General features: G+C 63.4%; 2 protein-coding genes across 3 annotated transcripts; both read right to left on the bottom strand.

Moving 5' to 3' along the window:
- Positions 1 to 1,766: 1,766 nt before the first annotated feature.
- Positions 1,767 to 7,475, bottom strand: IL6R (interleukin 6 receptor). Its single transcript, XM_054050897.1, has 10 exons — positions 7,362 to 7,475; positions 3,688 to 3,951; positions 3,493 to 3,616; positions 3,220 to 3,404; positions 2,974 to 3,134; positions 2,744 to 2,888; positions 2,591 to 2,634; positions 2,374 to 2,455; positions 2,140 to 2,248; positions 1,767 to 2,018 (listed from the first exon to the last, which is right to left on the bottom strand). The coding sequence occupies exons 1-10, from the start codon at positions 7,465 to 7,467 to the stop codon at positions 1,823 to 1,825; spliced, it is 1,416 nt and encodes a 471-aa protein (XP_053906872.1). The 5' UTR covers positions 7,468 to 7,475; the 3' UTR covers positions 1,767 to 1,822.
- Positions 7,476 to 9,609: 2,134 nt separating this feature from the next.
- Positions 9,610 to 22,897, bottom strand: ATP8B2 (ATPase phospholipid transporting 8B2). Of its 2 annotated transcripts, XM_054050836.1 has the most exons (27): positions 22,757 to 22,896; positions 21,230 to 21,288; positions 19,808 to 19,921; positions 19,532 to 19,630; positions 19,288 to 19,349; positions 18,756 to 18,828; positions 18,039 to 18,109; positions 17,826 to 17,905; positions 17,456 to 17,614; positions 17,289 to 17,377; positions 17,018 to 17,214; positions 16,105 to 16,313; positions 15,478 to 15,521; positions 15,236 to 15,401; positions 14,969 to 15,157; positions 14,449 to 14,564; positions 14,174 to 14,338; positions 13,970 to 14,081; positions 13,243 to 13,348; positions 12,257 to 12,401; positions 11,993 to 12,176; positions 11,590 to 11,813; positions 11,258 to 11,341; positions 10,843 to 11,088; positions 10,606 to 10,744; positions 10,384 to 10,514; positions 9,610 to 10,288 (listed from the first exon to the last, which is right to left on the bottom strand). In XM_054050836.1, the coding sequence occupies exons 1-27, from the start codon at positions 22,785 to 22,787 to the stop codon at positions 10,001 to 10,003; spliced, it is 3,582 nt and encodes a 1,193-aa protein (XP_053906811.1). In that variant the 5' UTR covers positions 22,788 to 22,896; the 3' UTR covers positions 9,610 to 10,000. The 2 variants fall into 2 exon arrangements, 1 of the variants encoding a protein (XP_053906811.1); XR_008447340.1 differs by lacking the exons at positions 9,610 to 10,288; positions 10,384 to 10,514 and having other exon boundaries at positions 13,260 to 13,348; positions 22,757 to 22,897.
- Positions 22,898 to 23,008: the final 111 nt, after the last annotated feature.

The following is a 23,008-nucleotide window of genomic DNA, read 5'->3' as shown; positions in this document are numbered from 1 at the left end:
CACAGGACTTGGGGGGGCACTCAGGGGGGTGCAGGGATTGGGGAATGGGGGCACTCGGAAAGATAGGGGACACTCAGAAGGATGGGGGGGCACCCGGGGGCACTCGGAAGGATGGGGGGGCACTTGGATGGGGGGCACTCAGAAGGATGGGGGGACATTCAGAAGGATGGGGGGCACTCATAAGGATGGGGGGCACTCGGGGGCACTCAGAAGGATGGGGGACACTTAGAAGGATGGGGGGCACTCATAAGGATAGGGGGACACTCAGAAGGATGGGGGGCACTCAGAAGGATGGGGGGCACTCAGAAGGATGGGGCCATTCAGAAGGATGGGGGGCACTCGGGGGCACTCAGAAGGATGGGGGACACTTAGAAGGATGGGGGACATTCAGAAGGATGGGGGGCACTCAGAAGGATGGGGGGACATTCAGAAGGATGGGGGGCACTCAGAAGGATGGGGGGACATTCAGAAGGATGGGGGCACTCAGAAGGATGGGGGGACATTCAGAAGGATGGGGGGCACTCAGAAGGATGGGGGGACATTCAGAAGGATGGGGGCACTCAGAAGGATGGGGGGCACTCAGAAGGATGGGGGGGCACTCAGAAGGATGGGGACACTCAGAAGGATGGGGGGACATTCAGAAGGATGGGGGCACTCAGAAGGATGGGGGGACACTCAGAAGGATGGGGGGGCACTCAGAAGGATGGGGGGCACTCGGGGACACTCAGAAGGATGGGGGGACACTCAGAAGGATGGGGGGGCACCCAGAAGGATGGGGGCTCTCGGGGGCACTCAGAAGGATGGGGGGGCACTCAGAAGGATGGGGGGCACTTGGAGGCACAGCCAAGGGCTGCAGGTGTTGGGGAGGGGACTGGAGTGACACCCCCCCCCCCCAGGACCCCCCCACTCATTACAAATCCACACCGTTTATTTTCAACTCCTTTGCCCACATTCCATTCCCCCCCCCCCGTTCTGATGCTTTAAAAATAATCGGGGGGGGGGGGGGTCGGGGGGGGGGGATGGGGCTGATCCAGCCAGACACCCCCCCCTCATGGCACTGGGGGGGCTGCATCCTTCCCTGGAGGCCCCCCCAAACCCGGCCTCGCTCCCACACCCCCCCCCCACTGTACCCCCAGATGGAGGTAGGGGGGCTGATCTCAGGGGGCCCCCAGATTGGAGTGGGGGTGTGCTGCTTCTGGGGTCACATCTCAGCCCTGGCTTCCCCCCCCGCCCCAAGTCAGGGGTGGGGGGGCTGCTTCTGGGGTCACATCCCAATAATGGGAACCCTTACTTCCAGAGCACCTCCAGATTGGGGTGTGGGGGGGCTGCTCCTGAACCCCCTCCTGGATTTGGGGTGTGTGGGGGCTGCTCCTGAACCCCCTCCTGGATTTGGGGTGTGTGGGGGCTGCTCCTGAACCCCCTCCTGGATTTGGGGTGTGGGGGGGGCTGCTCCTGAGCCCCCTCCCGGATTTGGGGTGGGGGGGCTGCTCCTGAGCCCCCTCCCGGATTTGGGGTGTGGGGGATGTTCCTGGACCCCCTCCCGGATTTGGGGTGTGGGGGCTGTTCCTGGACCCCCTCTGGGATTTGAGGTGTGGGGGGGCTGCTCCTGAGCTCCCCTCCCGGATTTGGGGTGTGGGGGGGCTGCTCCTGAGCTCCCCTCCCGGATTTGGGGTGTGTGGGGGCTGCTCCTGAGCCCCCCTCCCGGATTTGGGGTGCAGGGGCTGCTCCTGGGGACACATCCCAGCCCTGCTGCCCCCCCCCCCCAGGGCACCAGAGACCCCCACCTGCCCCGCAGGCGCATCCTCTCCCCCTCCCTCTTTGGCTATTGCCCAGCCAAGAAATAGTCCAAATTGGTGACGTGGAGCCCCCTGGAAGGTTGGGGTTCGGGGGAGAGTGACAGTAGTGGGGTGTCACTCAGGGGGGGGGATCTGGGGGGGCTCAGGGGCACCAGCGTGTGCTGCCCCTCGCCCTCCGCCTTGGCCCCCCGCTGCCTGCCCAGCTGCCGCGTCTGCCGGTACCTGCGGGAAAAGAGAACAGTGTTGGGTTAAGGGGTGCTGGTGGGTGGGGGGGTGGGTGGGTGTCCCCCCCTTCCCTTGAACCCCACCCCCCCCTCCCCGAGACCCCCACCCGAGCACTCACCTCACCACGATGGCCACGAAGAGGATGATGCCCAGGATGAGGCTCCCTCCAGCCACCACCAAAGCGTACGGGGACGTCACCGAGCGAGCGCTGGCTTCCACCACGGTCCCTGCGGCGCAGGGATGGGGAGATGGGCTCATGGTTTGGGGGGGACACACATAAGGGACCTGGGGGGGAGGAGGAAGGAGGGGTGTCATCCCCCCCCCCTTAGCCACCCCAGAGCCCTCTCCTTACCACCAGCAGCTCGGTCAGCAGCAGCGTCCCCAAAGAGCTCCGGGGGCAGAGTGACCTCGCGGGTGCCGTAATCCATGGGGAACTGCAAGAGAAAGGGAGGGAAGTGGGGAGACGGGGCAGCCCCCCCACACCCCAGCCCTGGTGTCCCCTTGGGAGCCAGCCAGGAGCAAACTGGGGTGCAGCTCATGCGTGTCCCCCCCCCAACCCCGTGCCATACCTGTGAGCTGAAGGGTCCCATCTCAGAGGTGAGTTCCTTGAGGTCTGCAAGGTGATGGGCGTGGGGACACGGTGAGGTTGGGGGACCCCAAGCTGAACCCCCAGCCTTCAGGGCTGTGGTGTGTCCACCCCCCCCCCCCCTCGCCATTCCTACCGATCCAGGGGGTCCCCACTGCTTCCCGACTCCACTCACTCCACGAGCCGTGGCCGAACTCCTCCTGCGCTCGCACTTGCACCACGTGCCTCATCCCGCGCCAGGCGTCGCGGATGTCCAGCCACGTCGTCGTCACCTGGTCCACCTGGAGGGGACACAGGGCTTGGGGACAGCTTCGCTGGGGTGGGAGGACCCCAAAAAATCAGAGCTGGGGGGGGCGGGGGTCTCACCTCCGTGAAGGTCCGGGCAGGCTCCGGGCGGTAGCGGACCTGGAAGTGGAGCCAATAGAAGCGGGGATCCCAAGAGGAAGGGTACGACCAGTTGACGCGCAACCGCTGCGGCGCCTTCTCCAGAGGCTCCACCGTCACGTTGACGGGGGGGTCCGGCTTCACTGCCAGAAGGGAGTAAAGGGGGGGGCTCAGCATCCGGCACCGGCTCCCTCAGCACCCTCATTCCCACCCTTGAACGGCACTCACAGACACCGCTGAGAGTGATGATCTTGTCCTCGCCGGCTGAGCCGCCGGCGCCGTTGGTGACGCACGTGGACACCACGAGGGATTTGGTGTCGTCGGCGCCGGGTGGCACCTTCACCCGGCAAACAAACTTCTGTGCCTTGGAGAAGTAGCGGCATCGCTGCTCCGTAGCGTTCTCAGCCACAAACCTGTGGGGAAGGCGGCTCCGTGGGGCCGGGAAAGGATCCGGATAGAGGGGACAGGAATGGTCCCATGGATGGACACCCAACCACTGACCTCCGCTTCATCCAGAGCATTGCCCGCGTTCCCGGTGACGGCTTCGCCCGCTGCGACCATTCGCATAAGACGTCTTTATCGTGGCTGCGCCGGTAGCAGGAGACGCGGGGAGTTTCGGGGGGCTCTGCAAGGCAGGGAGGTGTTGGGGTACACCGGATGGCGCGAGGTGAAGGGGAGAGCCCGGCGTGTACCCACCTTCCACCAACAGCCTCAGCGAACGCAACACGCGGCCCCCCGAGAAGCAGCTGTAGCGCCCCGAGTCCTCGTAGCGCAGGCGCCGCAGCGGCAGCACGTTGCCCTCCAGCAGGTGCCGGCGGTGGCCCCCCGCCATCGGCGCCGCTGCACCCCGCTCTTCGTGCCACCACGACACCGTAGCGTTGGTGTCGGCCAACTCCTCGTCCCGGCACGTCAACGTCATATTTTCACCCGGGCGTCTCAGCACTGTGTCCGGAGAGAGGGCTGCAGGGATGGGGGGGGACGAAGGGGGGGGACAAAGGGGGGGGCAAAGGGGGGGACAAAGGGGGGGACAAAGGCGGGGCAAGGGGGTAGACAAGGGGGGGGACAAGGGACGAGGGGGGATGAGGGGGGGGACGAGTGGGACAAGGGGGGGGACGAGGGGGGGACAAGGGGGGGGACGAGTGGGAGAAGGGGGGGATGAGGGGGACAAGGAGGGGGGGACAAGGGGGGGAGGGGACAAGACGAGGAGGGAACAAGGGGGGGACACAAGGAGGGGGACACAAGGGGAGACAAGGGGGGGACAAGGGGGGGATGAGTGGGGGATAAGGGGGGACAAGGGGGAGAGGGGACAAAGGGGGGGGACAAGGGGGGGCACAAGGAGGGGGGGACAAGGGGAGACAAGGGGGGGACAAGGGGGGGACGAGTGGGGGATGAGTGGGGGATAAGGGGGGACAAGGGGGAGAGGGGACAAAGGGGGGGGACAAGGCGGGGCACAAGATGGGGAGGGGATAAGATGGGGAGGGGACAAGGGGGGACACAAGGGGGGACACAAAGTGGAGGGGACAAGGGGAGACACACAAGGAGGAGGGGACAAGGAGGGGACAAGGAGGGGGACAAGGGGGGGGACAAGGGAAGAAGAGAGGGGAGAAGATGAGGGACAGAAGGGAGATGATGATGGAAAGGGGGAGAAAATGATGGGGGAGATGGTGGGAGGAAGATGAAGGAGGAGATAATGGGGGATAAGAAAGGGGCAAAGGGGGGACAGTGGGGGGGGGAAGTTGGGGGGAAGACGGAAGGGAGGGAAAGATGAGGTCGGGCAAAGGAGAGAGGATGGCAGCCCTGCAGGTGGCCCCAGAAGAGGGGGGGAACCCCCCATCCGCTCCCCACACCCGGAGATGGCGTTGGGTCAATATTTGCAGGAGGCAGAGAGCTCCTGCTGAGTCAGCGATTCTGCACTAAACCGGGGGGGGGCGGCCGGGGGCGGGGGGGTTGGTGTCCGGTACCGGAGGGGTTAAAGCGGCTGTACTGGGTGGGGGCACCGGTCCAGGGCTGAGCTGGGGCCAATGATCCCTGATCCCGATCCAGCCCCGCTGCCAAGGTCAGCTGAGACCTCACCCGCTGCCGGGAACGCACCCAGCACCCACCAGTGGACCACCAGTACCCACCAGTGGACCACCAGTACATGGACCCAGCACCCACCAGTGGACCACCAGTGGACCACCAGTACCCACCAGTGGACCACCAGTACATGGACCCATCACCCACCAGTGGACCACCAGTATCCACCAGTGGATCCAGCACCCATCAGTGGACCACCAGCACCCACCACTGGACTATCAACACCCACCAGTGGACCACCAGTACACAGCCCCAGCACCCACCCAGAACGCAGCCCCAGCACCCACCAGTTCCCAGTACACAGCACCAGTACATAGTCCCAGTTCCCAGTATCCACCTGTTCCCAGTCCGCGGCGCCAGTAAGCAGCCCAGCACCCAGTATCCACCCAGTACACAGTACACGGCACCCAGTACACAGCTCCAGCACCAGTACCCAACACCCACCCAGTTCCCAGCACCCAGAAACCAGTACACAACACCAGCACTCATCCAGCACCCAGTACTCAGCCTCCAGTACACGGCTCCCAGTACCCACTCAGCTCCCAGTACCCACTCAGCTCCCAGTACATGGCTCCCAGTACCCACTCAGCTCCCAGTACATGGCTCCCAGTACCCACTTGGCTCCCAGTACATGGCTCCCAGTACCCACTCAGCTCCCAGTACATGGCTCCCAGTACCCACTCAGCTCCCAGTACATGGCTCCCAGTACCCACTCAGCTCCCAGTACATGGCTCCCAGTACCCACTCAGCTCCCAGTACATGGCTCCCAGTACCCACTCAGCTCCCAGTACACGGCTCCCAGTACCCACTCAGCTCCCAGTACACGGCTCCCAGTACCCACTCGGTTCCCAGTATGCAGCTCCCAGTCCCCACTCAGCTCCCAGTACGCAGCTCCCAGTCCCCACTCGGTTCCCAGTACACGGCTCCCAGTCCCCACTCAGCTCCCAGTACACGGCTCCCAGTCCCCACTCGTTCCCAGTACACGGCTCCCAGTCCCCACTCGGTTCCCAGTACACGGCTCCCAGTCCCCACTCAGCTCCCAGTACACGGCTCCCAGTCCCCACTCGGTTCCCAGTACACGGCTCCCAGTCCCCACTCGGTTCCCAGTACACGGCTCCCAGTCCCCACTCTGTTCCCAGTACACGGCTCCCAGTCCCCACTCTGTTCCCAGTACACGGCTCCCAGTCCCCACTCTGTTCCCAGTACACGGCTCCCAGTCCCCACTCTGTTCCCAGTACACGGCTCCCAGTCCCCACTCGTTCCCAGTACACGGCTCCCAGTCCCCACTCGGTTCCCAGTACACGGCTCCCAGTCCCCACTCGTTCCCAGTACACGGCTCCCAGTCCCCACTCGGCTCCCAGTACACGGCTCCCAGTCCCCACTCGGCTCCCAGTACACGGCTCCCAGTACCCACTCGGTTCCCAGTACACGGCTCCCAGTCCCCACTCGGTTCCCAGTACACGGCTCCCAGTCCCCACTCAGTTCCCAGTACACGGCTCCCAGTCCCCACTCGTTCCCAGTACACGGCTCCCAGTCCCCACTCGGTTCCCAGTACACGGCTCCCAGTCCCCACTCGGTTCCCAGTACACGGCTCCCAGTCCCCACTCGGTTCCCAGTACACGGCTCCCAGTCCCCACTCGTTCCCAGTACACGGCTCCCAGTCCCCACTCTGTTCCCAGTACACGGCTCCCAGTCCCCACTCGGTTCCCAGTACACGGCTCCCAGTCCCCACTCGGCTCCCAGTACACGGCTCCCAGTCCCCACTCGGTTCCCAGTACACGGCTCCCAGTCCCCACTCGGTTCCCAGTACACGGCTCCCAGTCCCCACTCAGCTCCCAGTAAGCAGCTCCCAGTCCCCACTCGTTCCCAGTACACGGCTCCCAGTCCCCACTCGTTCCCAGTACACGGCTCCCAGTCCCCACTCAGCTCCCAGTACACGGCTCCCAGTCCCCACTCGTTCCCAGTACACGGCTCCCAGTCCCCACTCGGCTCCCAGTACACGGCTCCCAGTCCCCACTCGGCTCCCAGTACACGGCTCCCAGTCCCCACTCGGTTCCCAGTACACGGCTCCCAGTCCCCACTCGGTTCCCAGTACACGGCTCCCAGTCCCCACTCGTTCCCAGTACACGGCTCCCAGTCCCCACTCAGCTCCCAGTACACGGCTCCCAGTCCCCACTCGGTTCCCAGTACACGGCTCCCAGTCCCCACTCAGCTCCCAGTACACGGCTCCCAGTCCCCACTCGGTTCCCAGTCCGCGTCCCGGTCCCCTCCCCGCTCCCCCCGGGGCCGCTCACCCGCGGGGCCGCAGGGTCTCCCGGCGGCGGTGATGAGGAGGAGGAGGAGGAAGCTGAGGCTGAGGAGGGGGCGGCGGGGGGCGGCGGTGGGGGGGGGCCCCGCCATGCACCCGTCCCCGGGGACGCAACCAGCGGCGGAGCCGCCGCGGCCCCGCGGTTGGGAAACCGGACGGGGGGGGGGGGAGGGGGGAGGGAGGAGGGGGAGGGGCAGCACGTGCGCGGGGGGCGGGGCCAGCGGCACGGGGGGGCGGTACCGGGGGGAGGCGGGGGGGGCAGGGGCACCGGGGTGGGGGGTGTGAGCGTATGGAGGGGGGGCACCTGGGCAGAGGGGGCACCGGAGGGGAGAATCGGGGGGGGACCGGCATCGGGGGGTATCCGGGGGACATTGTGGGGGGGTGGTGGCATCGGGGAGTCCGGGGGGGGGCGGCATTGGGGGGGGCCGGGGGGACAGGAGGCACGGGGGGGGCGGCATCGGGGGGACAGGGCGCATTGGGGGGGGGGGGTGGCATCGGGGGGTCCGGGGGGGACAGGGGGCACAGAGTCGGGGGGGGGCATCGGGGGGACAGGGGGCATCGGGGGGGACAGGGGTCACAGAGTGGGGGGGGGGCATCGGGGGGACAGGGGGCATCGGGGGGGACAGGGGTCACAGAGTGGGGGGGGCGGCATTGGGGGGTTCCCGGGGGAACAGGGGGCGGGGGGGGGGGGATGGCATCGGGGGGGTCTGGGGGGACAGAATGGGGGGGCAGCATCGGAGGGGGCCAAGGGGACTCAGGGGACACAGAGTGTGGGGGGGCAGCATTGGTGGGGCAAGGGGGCACGGGGGGGGGGGGGGGGTGGCATTGGGGGGGTCTGGGGGCATAGAGTGGGGTCCGGGGGGGAACAAGGGGCACAGAGTGAGGGGGGCGGCATTGGGTGGGGCCGAGGGGACACTGGGGGCACAGAGTGGGGGGACAGCATGGGGGGGGGTGGTGGCATCGGGGGTGGGTCCGGGGGGACAGAGTTGGGGAGACGGCATCCAGGGGGGAGACGGGGGGTGGGTGGCATTCGAGGGGTCTGGGGGAGGACAAGAGGCACAGAGTGGGGGGGGCAGCATTGGGGGGCTGGCATTGGGGGGGTCCGGGGACACAGAGTGGGGGGGGGCAGCATCGGGGGGGGGGGTGGGGTGTCCAGGGGAACAGGGAGCACGGGGGGCTGGCATTGGGGGGGTCCGGGGACACAGAGTGGGGGGGCAGCATCGGGGGGGGTGTCCAGGGGAACAGGGGGCATGGGGAGGGGGGTGGCAACGGGGGGGTCTGGGGGGGGAACAGAGTTGGGGGGACAGCATCAAGGGTGGGGGCCCAGGGGGTCAGAATAGGGGGGATGGCATCGTGGGGGGTTCCCAGGGAACAGGGGGCACAGCGTGGGGGGGGGCAGAAAACAGAACCGGGAGAGGTGGGGAAAGAAAAACAGAACTAATTTGGGGGGGTGGGGGGTACAGACAGACAATGATGGGACAAACAGCCGGGAAAAGCGAGGGGGGGGGACAGGGACAAGCTGTCACCAACCCCCAGTAGCACCCAGTGCCCCCCCCCCCAGGATTTCAGGCCACACCAAAAGTTTCTCAGAATATTTTTATATATATATATATATAAAAAAAAAGCTGGTTTTGGGTTGTTTTTTCTTTTCTTCCCTCTGTGGACCCATAAAATGATACAATCCCGCAAATATAGAAACGCGTAATAAATTAGACACTCCCCCTCCTCTCCCCACCCTCATCCTCACACCCCCAACGCAAAAGAACCCCCCAAACACCCCCAAAAAAAGAGACTCCGGTGATGCCAGAGCCCATCCTGAACGGTTTTTTCCTCTTTGGTATCAAGGAGTGACGGCCCTGAAAACCGAACCCCGTCCTCCCCGGGGAGAGGGTTCAGTCCTGGGGGAGCTGAGGAGGAGGAGGAGGAGGAGGAAGCAGAGGCCGAAGGTTGTGCAAGAACTTGGCGTGGGAGTGAATCACAGCGGCCTCCAACCACCCCCAACTTCCCGTCCAAAGCAGGAAGCGGCCCAAAACGTTTCCCCTTTTCCAGGCGGAACGCCAACCGCTGCAACCCAAAAACAAGAAGGGGGGGGGGGGGGGCAGGATGCTGCTTCCCCCCCCCCCCCAACCCCACCTGCACTCTCTCCCAACCCAACATCGCTCTGTAAACTTGGGGGGGGGGGGATTCTTTCTTTTCCTTTTTTTTTTTGTCTTTTTTTTTTTGTTTTGACGGTTTTTGGTGGATTTTTGCTTTTTTTCTATCAAAAGAAGACACGTGAGTGAGGGGGGGGGCCACGGTTGAGCCCCCTCCCGGGGCTCTAGCGTGATACATTCGCGTGTGATGGGGGGGATTTGAGCTCTGGGGAAGGGAAATACTGACCAAAGAGCAGTCTGGGGGGGGGAGTGTTTGCTGGGACAGCGTCTGTTTGTCCGTCCCTCCCCAGGACCAGTTTTGGTTGCACTGCGAGAGTCCAGCGTCCTCGGAAGCGTGGCACCAGGCTCTAAACAGCCCTTGGTCCTCCCACAGGACCCCTCCACCCCGAGAAAAGGGGGTTGAGGCCATTGTACAGCGGGGAAAGGGCGGTGTGGGAAGGGATGTGACCCCCCCCCCCCAACCCCTGCAGCCTCACACCTTGAGCATCTTCTCAGCTACGGCGCTGGGGCTGCCGGCAGTGCTGCTGTCGCTGCCTTTCTTCTTGCGCAAGGTCTCAATCCAGCCAGCGCTGGGACGCGCACCGAAGCTAGAAAGTGCCAAAGAGCTGAGCCGCATGTTCTTGCCGGACATGATAAGTTCCCCAAATCCTTCCTGGTGGGAGAAGGCGTAACCGGAGCGGCGCGAGCCCACGCGTCCCACACGTCGCATGCACCGGTGTTGGGTTTTCTGCTTCTTCCGAACCAACTGGGTGTAGCGTACCTGGGGATGAGGACAGGGGACAGGGTGAGGGATCTGCAGGACCCGCCCAAAGGGATGGGACCCCACATCCAACCCCCGTGGCCACACGCTCTCACCGTATCCGAGAGTTCAGGTTTCAGGTCCAGCTTGAGGAAGCGAAAGGCCACAACGGGCATGATGCAAACCACAGTGGTGAGGGCGATAGTCAGCCAGACCGTGGGCTGGGCCAACGTGTTCTGCGCGTTACCTGGGGGGCGCAAACATGAAACCAGGCAGGGCTCAGCCACGGCAGGACTCTGCCAGGGCCAAGGGCACCGCTCAGGCCCTCTTGGACTCACCCACAAAACGGAATTGGTTGGGGAACATCTGGAAGAGGCCATCGCTGTGCATGGCAAAGAGGATGGCAAAGTAGACAGCCAGGCTGCCCCAGATGAAGAAGTGGTTGATAGCCGTCCAGAAGCCCGTGTCCAGCCCGATCTGGTGGAGGCAGAAAGAAGAAGGACTCAAGGAACGGTCACAGAGGCAGGATAGGACCCAAAGCTTTATGCTACAAAGCCAAGTGGCTGCCTCCCTACCTGCACGCTGACTACGATGACGAGGGAGGTGGCGACAGTGACAGCGAAGGATTGGTAGTCGGCCAGCTGGGCACCGTCGTCACGAGTGGCATCAGCGAAGACGCCGTAAGGGATGAAGAACATGAGGACGGAGGTATAGATGCCTTGGGCGATGCAGATGAAGAACTCTCGCTTGTTGAAGAGCAGGTTCAACTGCCCGGGCTCGTAGAGCTTGGGGTACTCCATGCTCCGCTGCTCTGGCACGTCCTGAGGGCACAGGGGACTCTTGGGCAACTCCCTCCAGCGCCAACGGGCTGGAGATGGAGCGGCATCTGCCACCACCCATGAAGGGACAGGGAGAGCCTGGCCCACCCTCCCACAGCGTAGATCAGCTCCTCATGCACCCAAGGACCACCGTCATTGCCCCCCACCATACCTGGTCGAAGACACCCATGGCGAGCACAGGCAGTGAAGTGTAGACGATGTTGTAGAGCGTGATGAAGTACTGGTCGTACACGGTCTGCACGGAACGGAGCACTCAGGGGGACGCCAGCCCCAGTGCCTCCATGTCTCCGCGCCTGCAGGAGAGCCACCTCCATCCCCACCACCCCTGGGTGCCACAGCCTGGCAGCCCAGGGCCACACGGGTTCCTCACACCCACCGCACGCTCCAGAGCTGCAGGATCGCAGGATGAGGTCCTGCAGGGAACTCAGCGTGTCCCGGGCAGAGAGGTTCTGCAGGTAAACCCTCCCCGAGCCACCAACGCACCTGCGCTGAGAAGCCGCAGAAGAAGCCAAACCAGAAATGGACCATGGTGAAGGCAAAGTTCTTGTAGAAGAAGTAGCAGAGGAACTTGCACATCCGTAGGTAGGACCAGCGCCCGTGCACCAGAAGCAGGCGCTGCAGGAACTTGAACTGGGAGAAGGAGTAGTCGGAGGCCAGCACAGCCTGGATGCCCTCCTGCCCACTGATGCCCACACCGATGTGGGCAGCTGCGAAGGAAAGAGATGTGGAGTGAGAAGGGCTCTGCCACGAGCCCAGGGGACCGAGGGTGGCCTCCTGCAGCGGGACTGCACTCCTGCGGGGCACGGAGGGCAAGGAGAGAGGCTACCACGGGCCCCAGAACTGGACAAGGGCACGGACCTGTTCCTTCCCCAGTCCCAGGACCTACTCTTGATCATGCTGACATCGTTGGCGCCGTCCCCGATGGCCAGGGTCACCGCTTTCTTGTACTTCTTCACCAGCTCCACCACCTGGGCTTTCTGCAAGGGTGTGACGCGGCAGCAGATAACAGCCCTGCAGGCACACGCTGTCTCCAGGAATTCCACCTCCATGTCGGCCTCCAGCGCGTGGGCCTGCAAGGAGGGGACAGTGGGGTGCGTGGCCCACAGGTGGGCACGGTGCCCTGGCCAGCCCAGTGCTCCCAGGCCCCTACCAGGCTGTGCCCGTTGATGACCAGGGCGTATTCTCCCGCGATGGCTTCCAGGACAGAGGTGAGCTTGGAGGAGGAGAGTTTTTCCTGGTAGGAGAAGCCGTTGCCCATGGAGCGTGACCCATCCATCATCTTCTCCCGGGCTTTCCTGAGGACAAAGAGAAGGGTCAGGAGGCTTCTGATTCATAGAACCATGGAATCGTTAAGGTTGGAAATGACTTTGAAGCTCATCCAGTCCAATCATCAGCCCAACCACACTGTGCCAACTAAACCATGTCCTGAAGTGCCACAGCCACAGGGTTTCTGAACGGCTCCAGGGATGGAGACTCCACCACTGCCCCGGGGCAGCCTCTGCCAGGGCTTCACCACTCTCTCAGTAAAGGAATCTTTCCCCATATCCAATCTAACTCTCTCCTGGTACAACTTCAGGCCATTCTCCCTCATCCTGTCACTTGGGAGCAGAGCTCAGCACCCACCTCACTCCAACCTCCTTCCAGGGAGCTGCACAGAGCGATGAGGTCTCCCTTCAGCCTCCTCTTCTCCAGACTAAACAGCCCCAGGGCCCTCAGGTGCTCCCACAACCCCTGTTTTCCAGCCCCTTTTCCAGCTCTGTTTCCTTCTCCAGATGCCCTTCAGCTCCTCAAGGTCTTTCTTGGAGTGAGGGGCCCAAAACTGAACCCAGGCTTCGAGGTGCAGCCTCACCAGCGCTGAGTGTAGGGGGACGATCCCATCTCTGCTCTCACTGGCTACCCCGTGGCTGATCCAAGCCAGGATGCTGGTGGCCTTCTTGGCCACCTGGGCCACTGCTGGCTCATGTTCAACCACTGTCAAATAGCACAGCAGGGCCTTTTCCAACAGGCAGCTTTCCAGCCGCTCTTCCCCAAGCCTGGGGCGTTGCTCCTATACCCCAAGGATTCAGGGCACTTCCCACATCCCCCAGTTCCTCCACACAGCTCTGCCCCACAGGGGCACTGTCCCCCGACCCTCACCTGAGCTCTTCTCGCACCTCCAGCACGGTGTGGCCCGTCACCACGAACACCTCCGTCATGTCATCCGTCAGCATCTTGCAGGAGTAGCCGATGTTCACAGCCGTTTCTGGGGATGGGAAAGCAGGGGCTGAGCCACGGTCAGCTCAGGGAGGAACATATGCCCCACCAACCTCCAGGTAGGTGGGATCCAGCTCATGGAGCTGTTGGAGCGAATCCAGAGGAGGCCACGGAGATGATCTGAGGGCTGGAGCACCTCCCACACAAATCCAGGCTGAGAGAGTTGGGGTTGTTCAGCCTGAAGAAGGCTCCACAGAGACCTTAGAGCAGCTTCAAGTATGGAGAGGGGCTCCAGGAAAGCTGCGGAGGGGCTCTGGATCAGGGAGTGCAGGGATAGAATGACGGGAGTGCAGGGATAGGATGACACGAATGGTTTTGAGCTGAAAGAGGGGAGATTGAGATGAGATCTTAGGGAGAAATGTTTTGCTGTGAGGGTGGGGAGAACCTGGAAGAGGTTGCCCAGAGCAGCGGTGGCTGCCCCATCCCTGGAGGGGTTCAAGGCCAGGTTGGATGGGGCTTGGAGCCCCTGAGCCAGTGGGAGGTGTCCCTGCCCGTGGCAGGGGTGGAACTGGATGGGCTTTGAGATTGCTTCCAACCCAAACCATTCCATGGTTCTCTGAACATCCTTCCCCTCCAGCCGGCCTAGACCACCACCCCAGCAAAGCCTCACCCTGTTTGTCCCCCGTCAACACCCAGATCTTGATGTTGGCCAGCGTCAGGATGGCAATAGTTTCAGGGACCCCCTGTTGCAGTTTGTCCTCAATCGCCGTGGCTCCAAGCAGCTGGGGGACGCAAACAGGTAGGAAGGGGAGGTCAGCACAGACTGCCCCCACCAGATGCCTCCTGCCCTCTGGTGCCCCCAAGTCCCACCTACCATCATATCATGCTCCACCTCATCGTAGAGCCGAGACAGGCGATCCTCGCGTGCCTCGGTGGCGCTGCTGGCTTGGCGCAGCCGCTCCGCCCAGTCGTCATAGTAGCTCTCCTCCAGGTCTTTGTAGGCCAGCACCAGTGTCCGCAGTCCCTCGCCGGCGTATTCCTGCCAGAGGACAGAGTCAGATGGACAGGTAGATCCCGACGGTGTCCCCAGACGCTGACTGACCTGGGGAGCCAGCCTGCGTGCTCCCAGCAGCCTCCTGCCCTGCTCACATTCAGGTGGTCGCTGGTGACGTTGCTGAGGTCCTGGTTGACAGGGTGCAGGCGCTCCAGCAGGATGGTGTCAGCACCTTTGCAGTACAGCCGGATCTTGCCCTCGGGGCTGCGGACTGCAGGGAGCAGGGAACGCGCTGCCTGGAGCAGGGATGCAGGAGCAGCTCCCGCTCCGGCCCCCAGCCATGACCCCATGATGCCTCTGCAGCTGGCAAGTCCCACCACAGTCCCTCCTGGCCCAAACACTGCTCTCCCAGTCCCACCGTGTTCCATTCCCAGCCCCACTGCCACCCTCCTGACTCCACCACCATCCTTCCAGCCCCATTGCCGCGTTCCTGGCCTCACCGTGGTCACTTGAGTCCCACTGCTGCCTCACTTAGCCCCACCGTGGTCCCCTCCCAGCCCCACCACCGCCCTCCTGGCCCAAATTGTGGTCCCTTCCCAGCCCCACCAGCACCTTCCCAGCCCCACCGTGTTCCCCACAAGCCCCACCATCCCTGTGCCATGCCCAGGACCTCACCGATGACAGACATGCGCTTGCGGATGTTGTTGAAGTCCAGGATGGCCAGCAGCTGGTAGGTGATGGCTCGACCCAGCTCATGCACCGTGATGGTCTTGGGAGTGCGGGATCGGAACACAAAGCCGAAGTTCCTGGCAGCTGTGACCAACGCTCCTTCATCCGGGGACTGAGCCTTGTAAAACAGCTCCCCTGGGGACAGCACAGCGGAGTCAGCGCCAGCACTGTGCCCGGAGCCGTGCAGGGCCACATCCTGCCCTCCGTACCCACCTTCACTCTTCTCCTCGGACATGACGGTGTGGCAGAGCGAGAGCAGACGGAAGAACTCATGCACGTGGGGGTCTCCCAGTTTGACGGCTTGCAGGAGGCTGGGGTCCCAGAACTGGAACCGGGGATCCGCCAGGAGGTTGAAGGAGAAGTCAACTGGCTCCGGCCTCTGGGAGGGGCAGGGACAGGGTTACCCCGTTGTGGCACACTGCACGGCCAAGGCACTGGCCCTGTGGCACCCTTACCTCACCCAGCTCTGCCTTGTGACCCAGCACATCCTGCACGTCACCTGTGAACCGGAGTGTGGGGTTAAACCAGGACAGGGACGCAGCGCTGCAGCCCCACCAACAGCACAGCCCAGCCCCTTTGACCTCTGAGTGCCCCGAAGGCTCTCAGGAGGGGACTGGGTGCACCCACACCACAGCTGAGCCCCACTGTGCCCCAAATGCTCTCAGGAGGGGACTGGGTGCACCCACACCACTGCTGAGCCCCACTGTGCCCCAAAGGCTCTCAGGAGGGGACTGGGTGCACCCACACCACTGCTGAGCCCCCACTGTGCCCCAAAGGCTCTCAGGAGGGGAGCGGGTGCACCCACACCACTGCTGAGCCCCCTCGTTCCCCAAAGGCTCTGCCAGAGGAGACTGGATGCACCCCACATCACAGCTGAGCCCCCTCATCCCCCAAAGGCTCTCAGGAGAGGACTGGGGGCACCCACACCACTGCTGAGCCCCCACTGTGCCCCAAAGGCTCTCAGGAGGGGAGCGGGTGCACCCCACACCACAGCTGAGCCCCCACTGCGCCCCAAAGGCTCTCAGGAGGGGAGCGGGTGCACCCAGACCCCACAGGCAGTGGTGCCGGTGCTCTGCACTCACCATAGCTGTGCCCGTTCACGGAGCACTTGCTGAAGACCATGATGTTTTGGGTGAGGGTGCCCGTCTTGTCAGAGAAGATGTACTCCACCTGCCCCAGCTCCTCGTTGAGGGTGGTGGTCCGGGCCTCGGCTGGCGTCCGGCGCTTGGCACAGTACATCTTCTTGTCCCAGTTGATAAAATAGCTGTGCCCGAGACGGATCACCTCCACGCTGCGAAGGGGACAGTCAGGCGTCACCGGGGCCGGGCAGCACGCTGTGCTGAGCCAGCACCAGACACACACACGCCACTCCAGACCCCCCAAAGTGCCCTGGGGCACCCCAGCCCCAAGAGGCCCCAACGCTGCTTGCTGGCGGACAAGGCTGACCCGCACCCACTCCTACCAACAGCCAGTGCCAAGCCAGGCCTGGGGACGCAGGGCTGGCACCGAGGGGGCAGCCAGCGGGGCAACCTGAGCACCTCACACACCTATGCACCCCGAAACTCCCTCCCCGGTCCCCAGGGCAGACAGCAATGAGCTAACGGGAGGGGTGGGGGCGACACGTTCTTACCTCGGGGCTAAGGGTGACAGAACCCATGCTGGGGAACGAAAAGAGAGAGAAATTAAAAGAGAGAGAGAAGGGGACAGTGCAGGAGCCTGGGAGCTGCAGGAGGGCAGAGCAAAATAACCGGCATGCAGCCAGGGCAGGGAGAGGCAAGCAGCCAGACAGACACAGCTGGGAGCACCCCGAGGGACCCACAGGGTCTCAGGTTTTGGGGTATCCCCGAGGGCAGATGTGGCCCACGGCAAAGAGAGCAGCCTGCACATCCACCCCACGCCCACGGCTCTGCCCGTGTGTCTTTGCTCCCATCTGCCCTCCTCACAGGCCACCCCTAACGCCCCTCACCCAGCCCGGCCCCTCAGCTCCTGCCCTACCTCACGTAGAGCGAGATGGGCACCACAGTGTTGAGGATGATGATGTAGGACCAGAAGGAGAGGAAGCCAGAGAAGAAGGCACTGTGCACCCCCTCATCCCACGGCAGGTAGATCTGGAAGCAGACGCCCACCTCATGCTCCCAGATGGCGTTGCCAATGGCCAAGATCACCCCCATGCACACCAGGAACCCAAAGATCTGTGAAAAGGATGGGACATCAGAGCCTCAACCGATCCGGAGTCAGCCTTCCCTCAAAAATGCCTTCTGCATACCCAGAGCACCAGTGTGTTCATCAGCCGATCGATGCTTGTCCGCTTGAACTTGGTCCGGCCACTGTTCTGCATTAGTTTTGTGTCGGGCCCTGGAGAGAGGGAAGGGCATCAGTGGGGGTCTCTCCCTTCCACACGGCACCGTGGCGGTGGCAGCCTTCCCAGCCCACCTGCAAAGATGACAAGGCCGAAGCACCACTCGGTGTTGCGCAGGACGCAGCCCCGCAGCAGCATGTTCTGGTTGCTCAGGGGGTACTTGTTGTCCTTCCAGTAGAGCGTCCCACCAAACTTGTCCAGCTTGTTGTTGGGGGGTTCACAGATCACCTCACCTGGGCACAGGGGATGTCTCAGCTGTAAAGGACCTTCTCCACGGGGCCAGCTCCATCTCAGTGCTCCCAGCACTATGCCCAGATCCGCTCCACACCCCACAACCACACCACCGTGTCAAACAGGCCCGGTCACTCCAAGATAGACCCACGCAAGGTGATGGAGGAGGAAGCCCATCTGCTCCATTGCAGATGACCCAACATCAGAACTCACCGTCAAACTGAGCCAGTTTGCTGGTGTCCCCCAGCTCTGAGGTGACGGGGATGGCCTGGCGCACCTTCATGTTTGTCTCTCTGTGGGCAAAGAAGCACCAGGCAAGGCATTTTAGCCTCGCACGGAGGGCCTTGGCAGACACTGCCCAGCAGCTCCTCCTCCTGCCTCTCGCCAAGGGTTTGTGGGTGCCCAAGACGAGCAGGCATTACCCACCCGTCCAGCTCCGCCGTCTCGATGTAGCACAACCCATGGGGTTCGCTGCTGCAGAGGAGAAGGAGGTCAGCCTGCCAGGAGAGACATGGGAAGGGTTGCACAGATGCTGGGCACCCACATCTTCCCCAGGGAAGCTCCTGGCCCCCCCAGATACCACGGGACAACGGTGTCCAGAGCTGCATGTCCTTAGCAGGGACCCTGTGCGCTGCCCTCCTGCATCCCCAGAGCTCAAACGCTATGATCTAAATCGTTGAAAGGTTTGGGATGGAAGAGACCATGAAGGTCATCCATGCGCATCCCCTGCCATGGGCACGGACACCTCCCACTGGCTCAGGAGCTCCAAGCCCCATCCAACCTGGCCTGGAACCCCTCCAGGGATGGGGCAGCCACCACTGCTCTGGTTGATCTGGGCTCCCCACCCTCACAAGCAGGGAGCCCTTCTCCCCACCCTTCTTCCTAAGATCTCATCTCAATCTCCCCTCTTTCAGCTCAAAACCATTCCCCTCATCCTCTCCGTGAACTTCCTGATCAAGAGCCTCTTCCCCAGCTTTCCTGGAGCGCCTTTCCATACTGGAAGTCCCGAATTGCAACTGCCAGGCTGGGAAGTCTGGGAGGCGATGGAAAGGCACAAAAGTAGAGTGGGAGCAGCACCACACCGAGCTGCTGTCCCTGTGTGCTGCCCAGCTGGGACCATGTCCGGCTCAAAGCCGCACTCACCGCCACAAACTGGTTGTTCTCCAACTTGATGATGTCTCCAACACGGACATTCATCCACTGCTCCTGCCGGAGGCTGCAGAGGGACCACAGAGTAGAGTTAAGCAAGAACTGGCAGGACTGCTTTGCCCCTGCCCCACTGCCCTCTGCCCCACACCCCACTGCCCTCTGCGCCGTGCCCCACTGTGCACTGCCCCTGCCCCACTGCCCCCTGCCCCACTGCGCACTGCCCCTGCCCCACTGCCCCACTGCTCGCTTCACTCTGCCCCTGCCCCACTGCGCACTGCCCCTGCCCCACTGCCCTCTGCCCCACTGCTCGCTTCACTCTGCCCCTGCCCCTCTGCCCCACACCCCACTGCTCGCTTCACTCTGCCCCTGCCCCACTGCGCACTGTCCCTACCCCACTGCTCGCTTCACTCTGCCTCTGCCCCACTGCCCTCTGCCCCACGTCCCACTGCTCGCTTCACTCTGCCCCTGCCCCACAGCGCACTGCCCCTGCCCCACTGCGCACTGCCCCACTGCCCGCCACACTCACACTCCGCCGATCAGGACCTGAGACTGTCGGTTGTTCACCTGGTTGTCGCTTTTATGGCGGAACTGGATGCGAAGGGGACGAGACAGCAGTGTCACCTCCTCTGGGGACAGGATCCCATCTCCCTCCCCTCGCAAATGCCCCAACCCCAAGCACTGCACACCTGGAGCAGGGTCGCATTCCCATTCCCAGCCCAAAAACTCTGTTCTCAGCTCCAAAAACCCTGTTCCCAGCCCGGATCACTCACATAGTCGTCGGTGGCATCTTTGACGGCTGTGATGGTTAAGACTAGAACCAAAGGCACGATGGTGGTGAACCAGGAGAGCGAGGAGATCTGCGGGATCAGCTGGGAACAGGGAATGGGAGTCACCAGGGTACAGGACAGCCCCAGGCCCCCACTCCATGTGCCAAACCTGATGCTTCCCAGGGGCAGGATGTGCCCTGAGCCCTCCTGGCTGCCCACCGAGGGAAGGGGAGCACAGCAGGGGGTCCCATCCACCTCCCCAAACCGCACAGCGCTCACCTGCAGGATGAGGAGGAAAAGGAAGTAGGTGTTGGCCACTTCCTGGAACTGCTCGAAGAGGTTGACAGGCAGGAAGGTGACAATGTTGTACTTGGAGGTCTTGATGCAGTTGCTCTGGGGACAGAAAGGGCAAGAAGGGGGTTTGGGGAGTCACCAAGGCCACAGGACCCCCCAGCATCGCTGCAACCGCTAATTCAGGAGCTTTCCCAGCTCCCACTCCTGCTCTAACTCCACGTCAGCTTCCTTGAGAAACCAATTCCTCCATCTCAGTTGCCAAAAGGTACCCAGGGACAAAGCTTCCTCTGGTGGCTCCACCCAGAGCATCCGGGTGGCAGCATCCAGCCTCCCCCCAAGGGTCACCCCAACACAGACACCCCGGTCCCCCATGAAGGCAGGAAAAACTGCCTTGCTGGGAACAACAGCTGGATCCATGGCCAAAGCCAACGGGATGAGGTTCAACACCGCTCAGTGCTGGGTCCTGCCCTTGGGTCACAACAACCCCACACAACCATCCAGGCTCGGGGAAGAGCGGCTGGAAAACTGCCCAGCGGAAATGGCCCTGGAGGTGCTGGTCAACAGTGGCCAAACATGAGCCTGTAGTAGCCCAGGTGGCCAAGAAGGCCACCAGCATCCTGGCTTGGCTCAGCCATGGGGTGGCCAGCAGGAGCAGGGATAGGATTGTCCTTCTGGATGTGGCACTGGTGAGGCCACAACTTGAATCCTGGGTTCAGTTTTGGGTCCCTCTCTCCAAGAAAGACCTTGAGGGGCTGGAGCGCATCTGGAGATGGGAACAGAGCTGGGAAGGGGCTGGAGAACAGGGGTTGTGGGACCATCTGGGGGTGTTTAGTGTGGAGAAGAGGAGACTGAGGGGAAACCTCATGGCTCTGTGCAGCTTCTGGGAAGGAGATTGGAGTGAGGTGGGTGCTGAGCTCTGCTCCCAAGGAACAAGTGATGGGACAAAAGGAAAAATCCTCACGTTGAGCCAGAGGCTGAGATTGGATATTGGGAAAGACTCCTTCACTGAAAGGGCTCTCAGGCACTGGGAGAGGCTGCGCAGGGCAGTGGTGGGGTCCCCATCGCTGGTGGGGTTCAAAAGCCGTGTAGATGAGGTGCTCAGAGATGGTTCAGTAATGGACAAGGACAGCTGGACTCGATCTCAAAGCTCCTTTCCAATCAAACCCTTCCAGGATTTCAACTCTCCAGCATGGGCTGAGGAGCCAAGGTGCTGGGGTTCCACGGGGGCACCAGGCAGAGCTTGGGGGGGGCTGCATCCCCCGCCATCGCCGCTAACGGCTCCTCAGCACAACTTTCTCAAGGCTAAATACCTATTTTTTGCCATCCAGCCGTGATTCCCTGAGCAGGGGTGGCTGCAGTCCCCCCAACCCCACCCACGGGCCAGGGCTTGGCCCCCCCACAACTCACCGCATACTGGAACTTCTCGTTGTAGTCCCGCGCGTTGGCTCGCACCCGCCGCTCCTCCTCTGCAACACAGCGCCTTTCAGGGCCCCCCACTGCGCCCTCAGAGCCCCCCTGAATCCCCAGAGCCCCCGTGTGCCCCCAAGAGCCCCCGAACCCTCAGAACCCCCCAGTACACACTGACATATCCACTCAACACCCTCAGACCCTTCTTTGGAATCCAGACCCCCCTCTGCACCTCCAGACCCTTTGAACCTTGCACCCCCCAGTAACCCCCAGCCTTGCCGGTCTCACCGGGGCCTCTCAGGGCCTCTACCGAGGCTCGTAGCAAGGTTACCGGGGCCCCCAGGGGCCACAATGGGGCCAGTACCAGGGTTATTGATGCTACCGGGGCTCATAATGGGGCTACCAGCTCTCATACTGGGATCCACCGGGGCTACTGGGACCTGTGACAGGGCCACCAGCACCCATACAGGGACCCACTGGGGCTACTAGGACCCAAGATGGGGCCACTGGCTCCTATACCGGGACCGACCAGGGCTGCTGGGACCCGTTACAGCACTACTGGGACCCATGATGGGGCCACTGGCTCCTATACTGGGACCCACTGATTCTACCAGGACCTGTGACAGGGCCACCGGCTCCCATACCGGGACCCACCAGGGCTACCGAGACCCGTGACGGGGCCAACGGGGCCCATACAGGGACCTACCAGGGCTACCGGGACCCGTGACGGGGCCACTGGCTCCTATACTGGGACCCACTGATTCTACCGGGACCTGTGATGGGGCCACCTCTCCCATACCGGGACCCACCAGGGCTGCTGGGACCCGTTACAGCACTACCGGGACCCGTGATGGGGCCACTGCTCCCATACCGGGACCCACTGGGGCTACGGAGACCTGTGACGGGGCCACCGGAGCCCATACCAGGACCCACCGGTTCTACCGGGACCTGTGATGAGGCCACCACTCCCATACTGGGACCCACCGGGGTCCATACCGGGACCCACCGGGGCTACCGGGACCCGCGACGGGGCCACCGGGACCCGCGACGGGGCCACTGCTCCCATACCGGGACCCACTGGGGCTACGGAGACCTGTGACGGGGCCACCGGAGCCCATACCAGGACCCACCGGTTCTACCGGGACCTGTGATGAGGCCACCACTCCCATACTGGGACCCACCGGGGTCCATACCGGGACCCACCGGGGCTACCGGGACCCGCGACGGGGCCACTGCTCCCATACCGGGACCCACCAGGGCTACAGGAACCTGTGACGGGGCCACCGGAGCCCACACCAGGACCCACCGGTTCTACCGGGACCTGTGATGAGGCCACCACTCCCATACTGGGACCCACCGGGGCCCATACCGGGACCCACCGGGGCTACCGGGACCCGCGACGGGGCCACTGCTCCCATACCGGGACCCACCGGGGCTACAGGAACCTGTGACGGGTCCACCGGCTCCCATATCGGGATCCCCCGGTTCTACCGGGGCCTATACTGAGCCCCCCCCGTGGCCGCTCACCTGCCGACGGGCGCGGGGCGCAGCGCTCCATGTCCCGCGGCTCCGCCGCCCATGAGGAGGGGCTGCCGGGGGGGGAAGGGATGGGGGACCGGGACCAGGATCGGGACCAGGGGGAGGGGGGAGGGCGGCCGGGACCGGGGCCGCTGCCGCCGTTTCAGCGCCCCATGGCCGCGGCGGAAGTGATGGGGAGGGCGGGACAGGGGAAACCGGAAGTAAGGGGGCGGGGTTTGCTCCCCTTTCCCTCCCCACTGT

Source organism: Cuculus canorus, chromosome 28 (assembly GCF_017976375.1).
Source record: "Cuculus canorus isolate bCucCan1 chromosome 28, bCucCan1.pri, whole genome shotgun sequence".
In the NCBI taxonomy this organism is placed as follows: domain Eukaryota; kingdom Metazoa; phylum Chordata; class Aves; order Cuculiformes; family Cuculidae; genus Cuculus; species Cuculus canorus.
This window is presented reverse-complemented; position numbering and strand designations above follow the sequence as displayed.

Excerpts from the sequence above, each read along its gene's own strand:
- ATP8B2 (XM_054050836.1), bottom strand. The coding sequence starts at position 22,787 with ATGGAGCGCTGCGCCCCGCGCCCGTCGGCAG. Across the intron at positions 15,158-15,235 it reads GTCCGAGGAGAAGAGTGAAG|GGGAGCTGTTTTACAAGGCT; the intron begins GTGGGTACGGAG and ends TGCTGTCCCCAG. Across the intron at positions 11,814-11,992 it reads CGATGTCAGCATGATCAAGA|CTGCCCACATCGGTGTGGGC; the intron begins GTAGGTCCTGGG and ends TTTCCTTCGCAG.
- IL6R (XM_054050897.1), bottom strand. The coding sequence starts at position 7,467 with ATGGCGGGGCCCCCCCCCACCGCCGCCCCCCGCCGCCCCCTCCTCAGC. Across the intron at positions 3,952-7,361 it reads GAGACCCTGCGGCCCCGCGG|CCCTCTCTCCGGACACAGTG; the intron begins GTGAGCGGCCCC and ends CCATCCCTGCAG. Across the intron at positions 3,135-3,219 it reads CATCACTCTCAGCGGTGTCT|TGAAGCCGGACCCCCCCGTC; the intron begins GTGAGTGCCGTT and ends CCCTTCTGGCAG.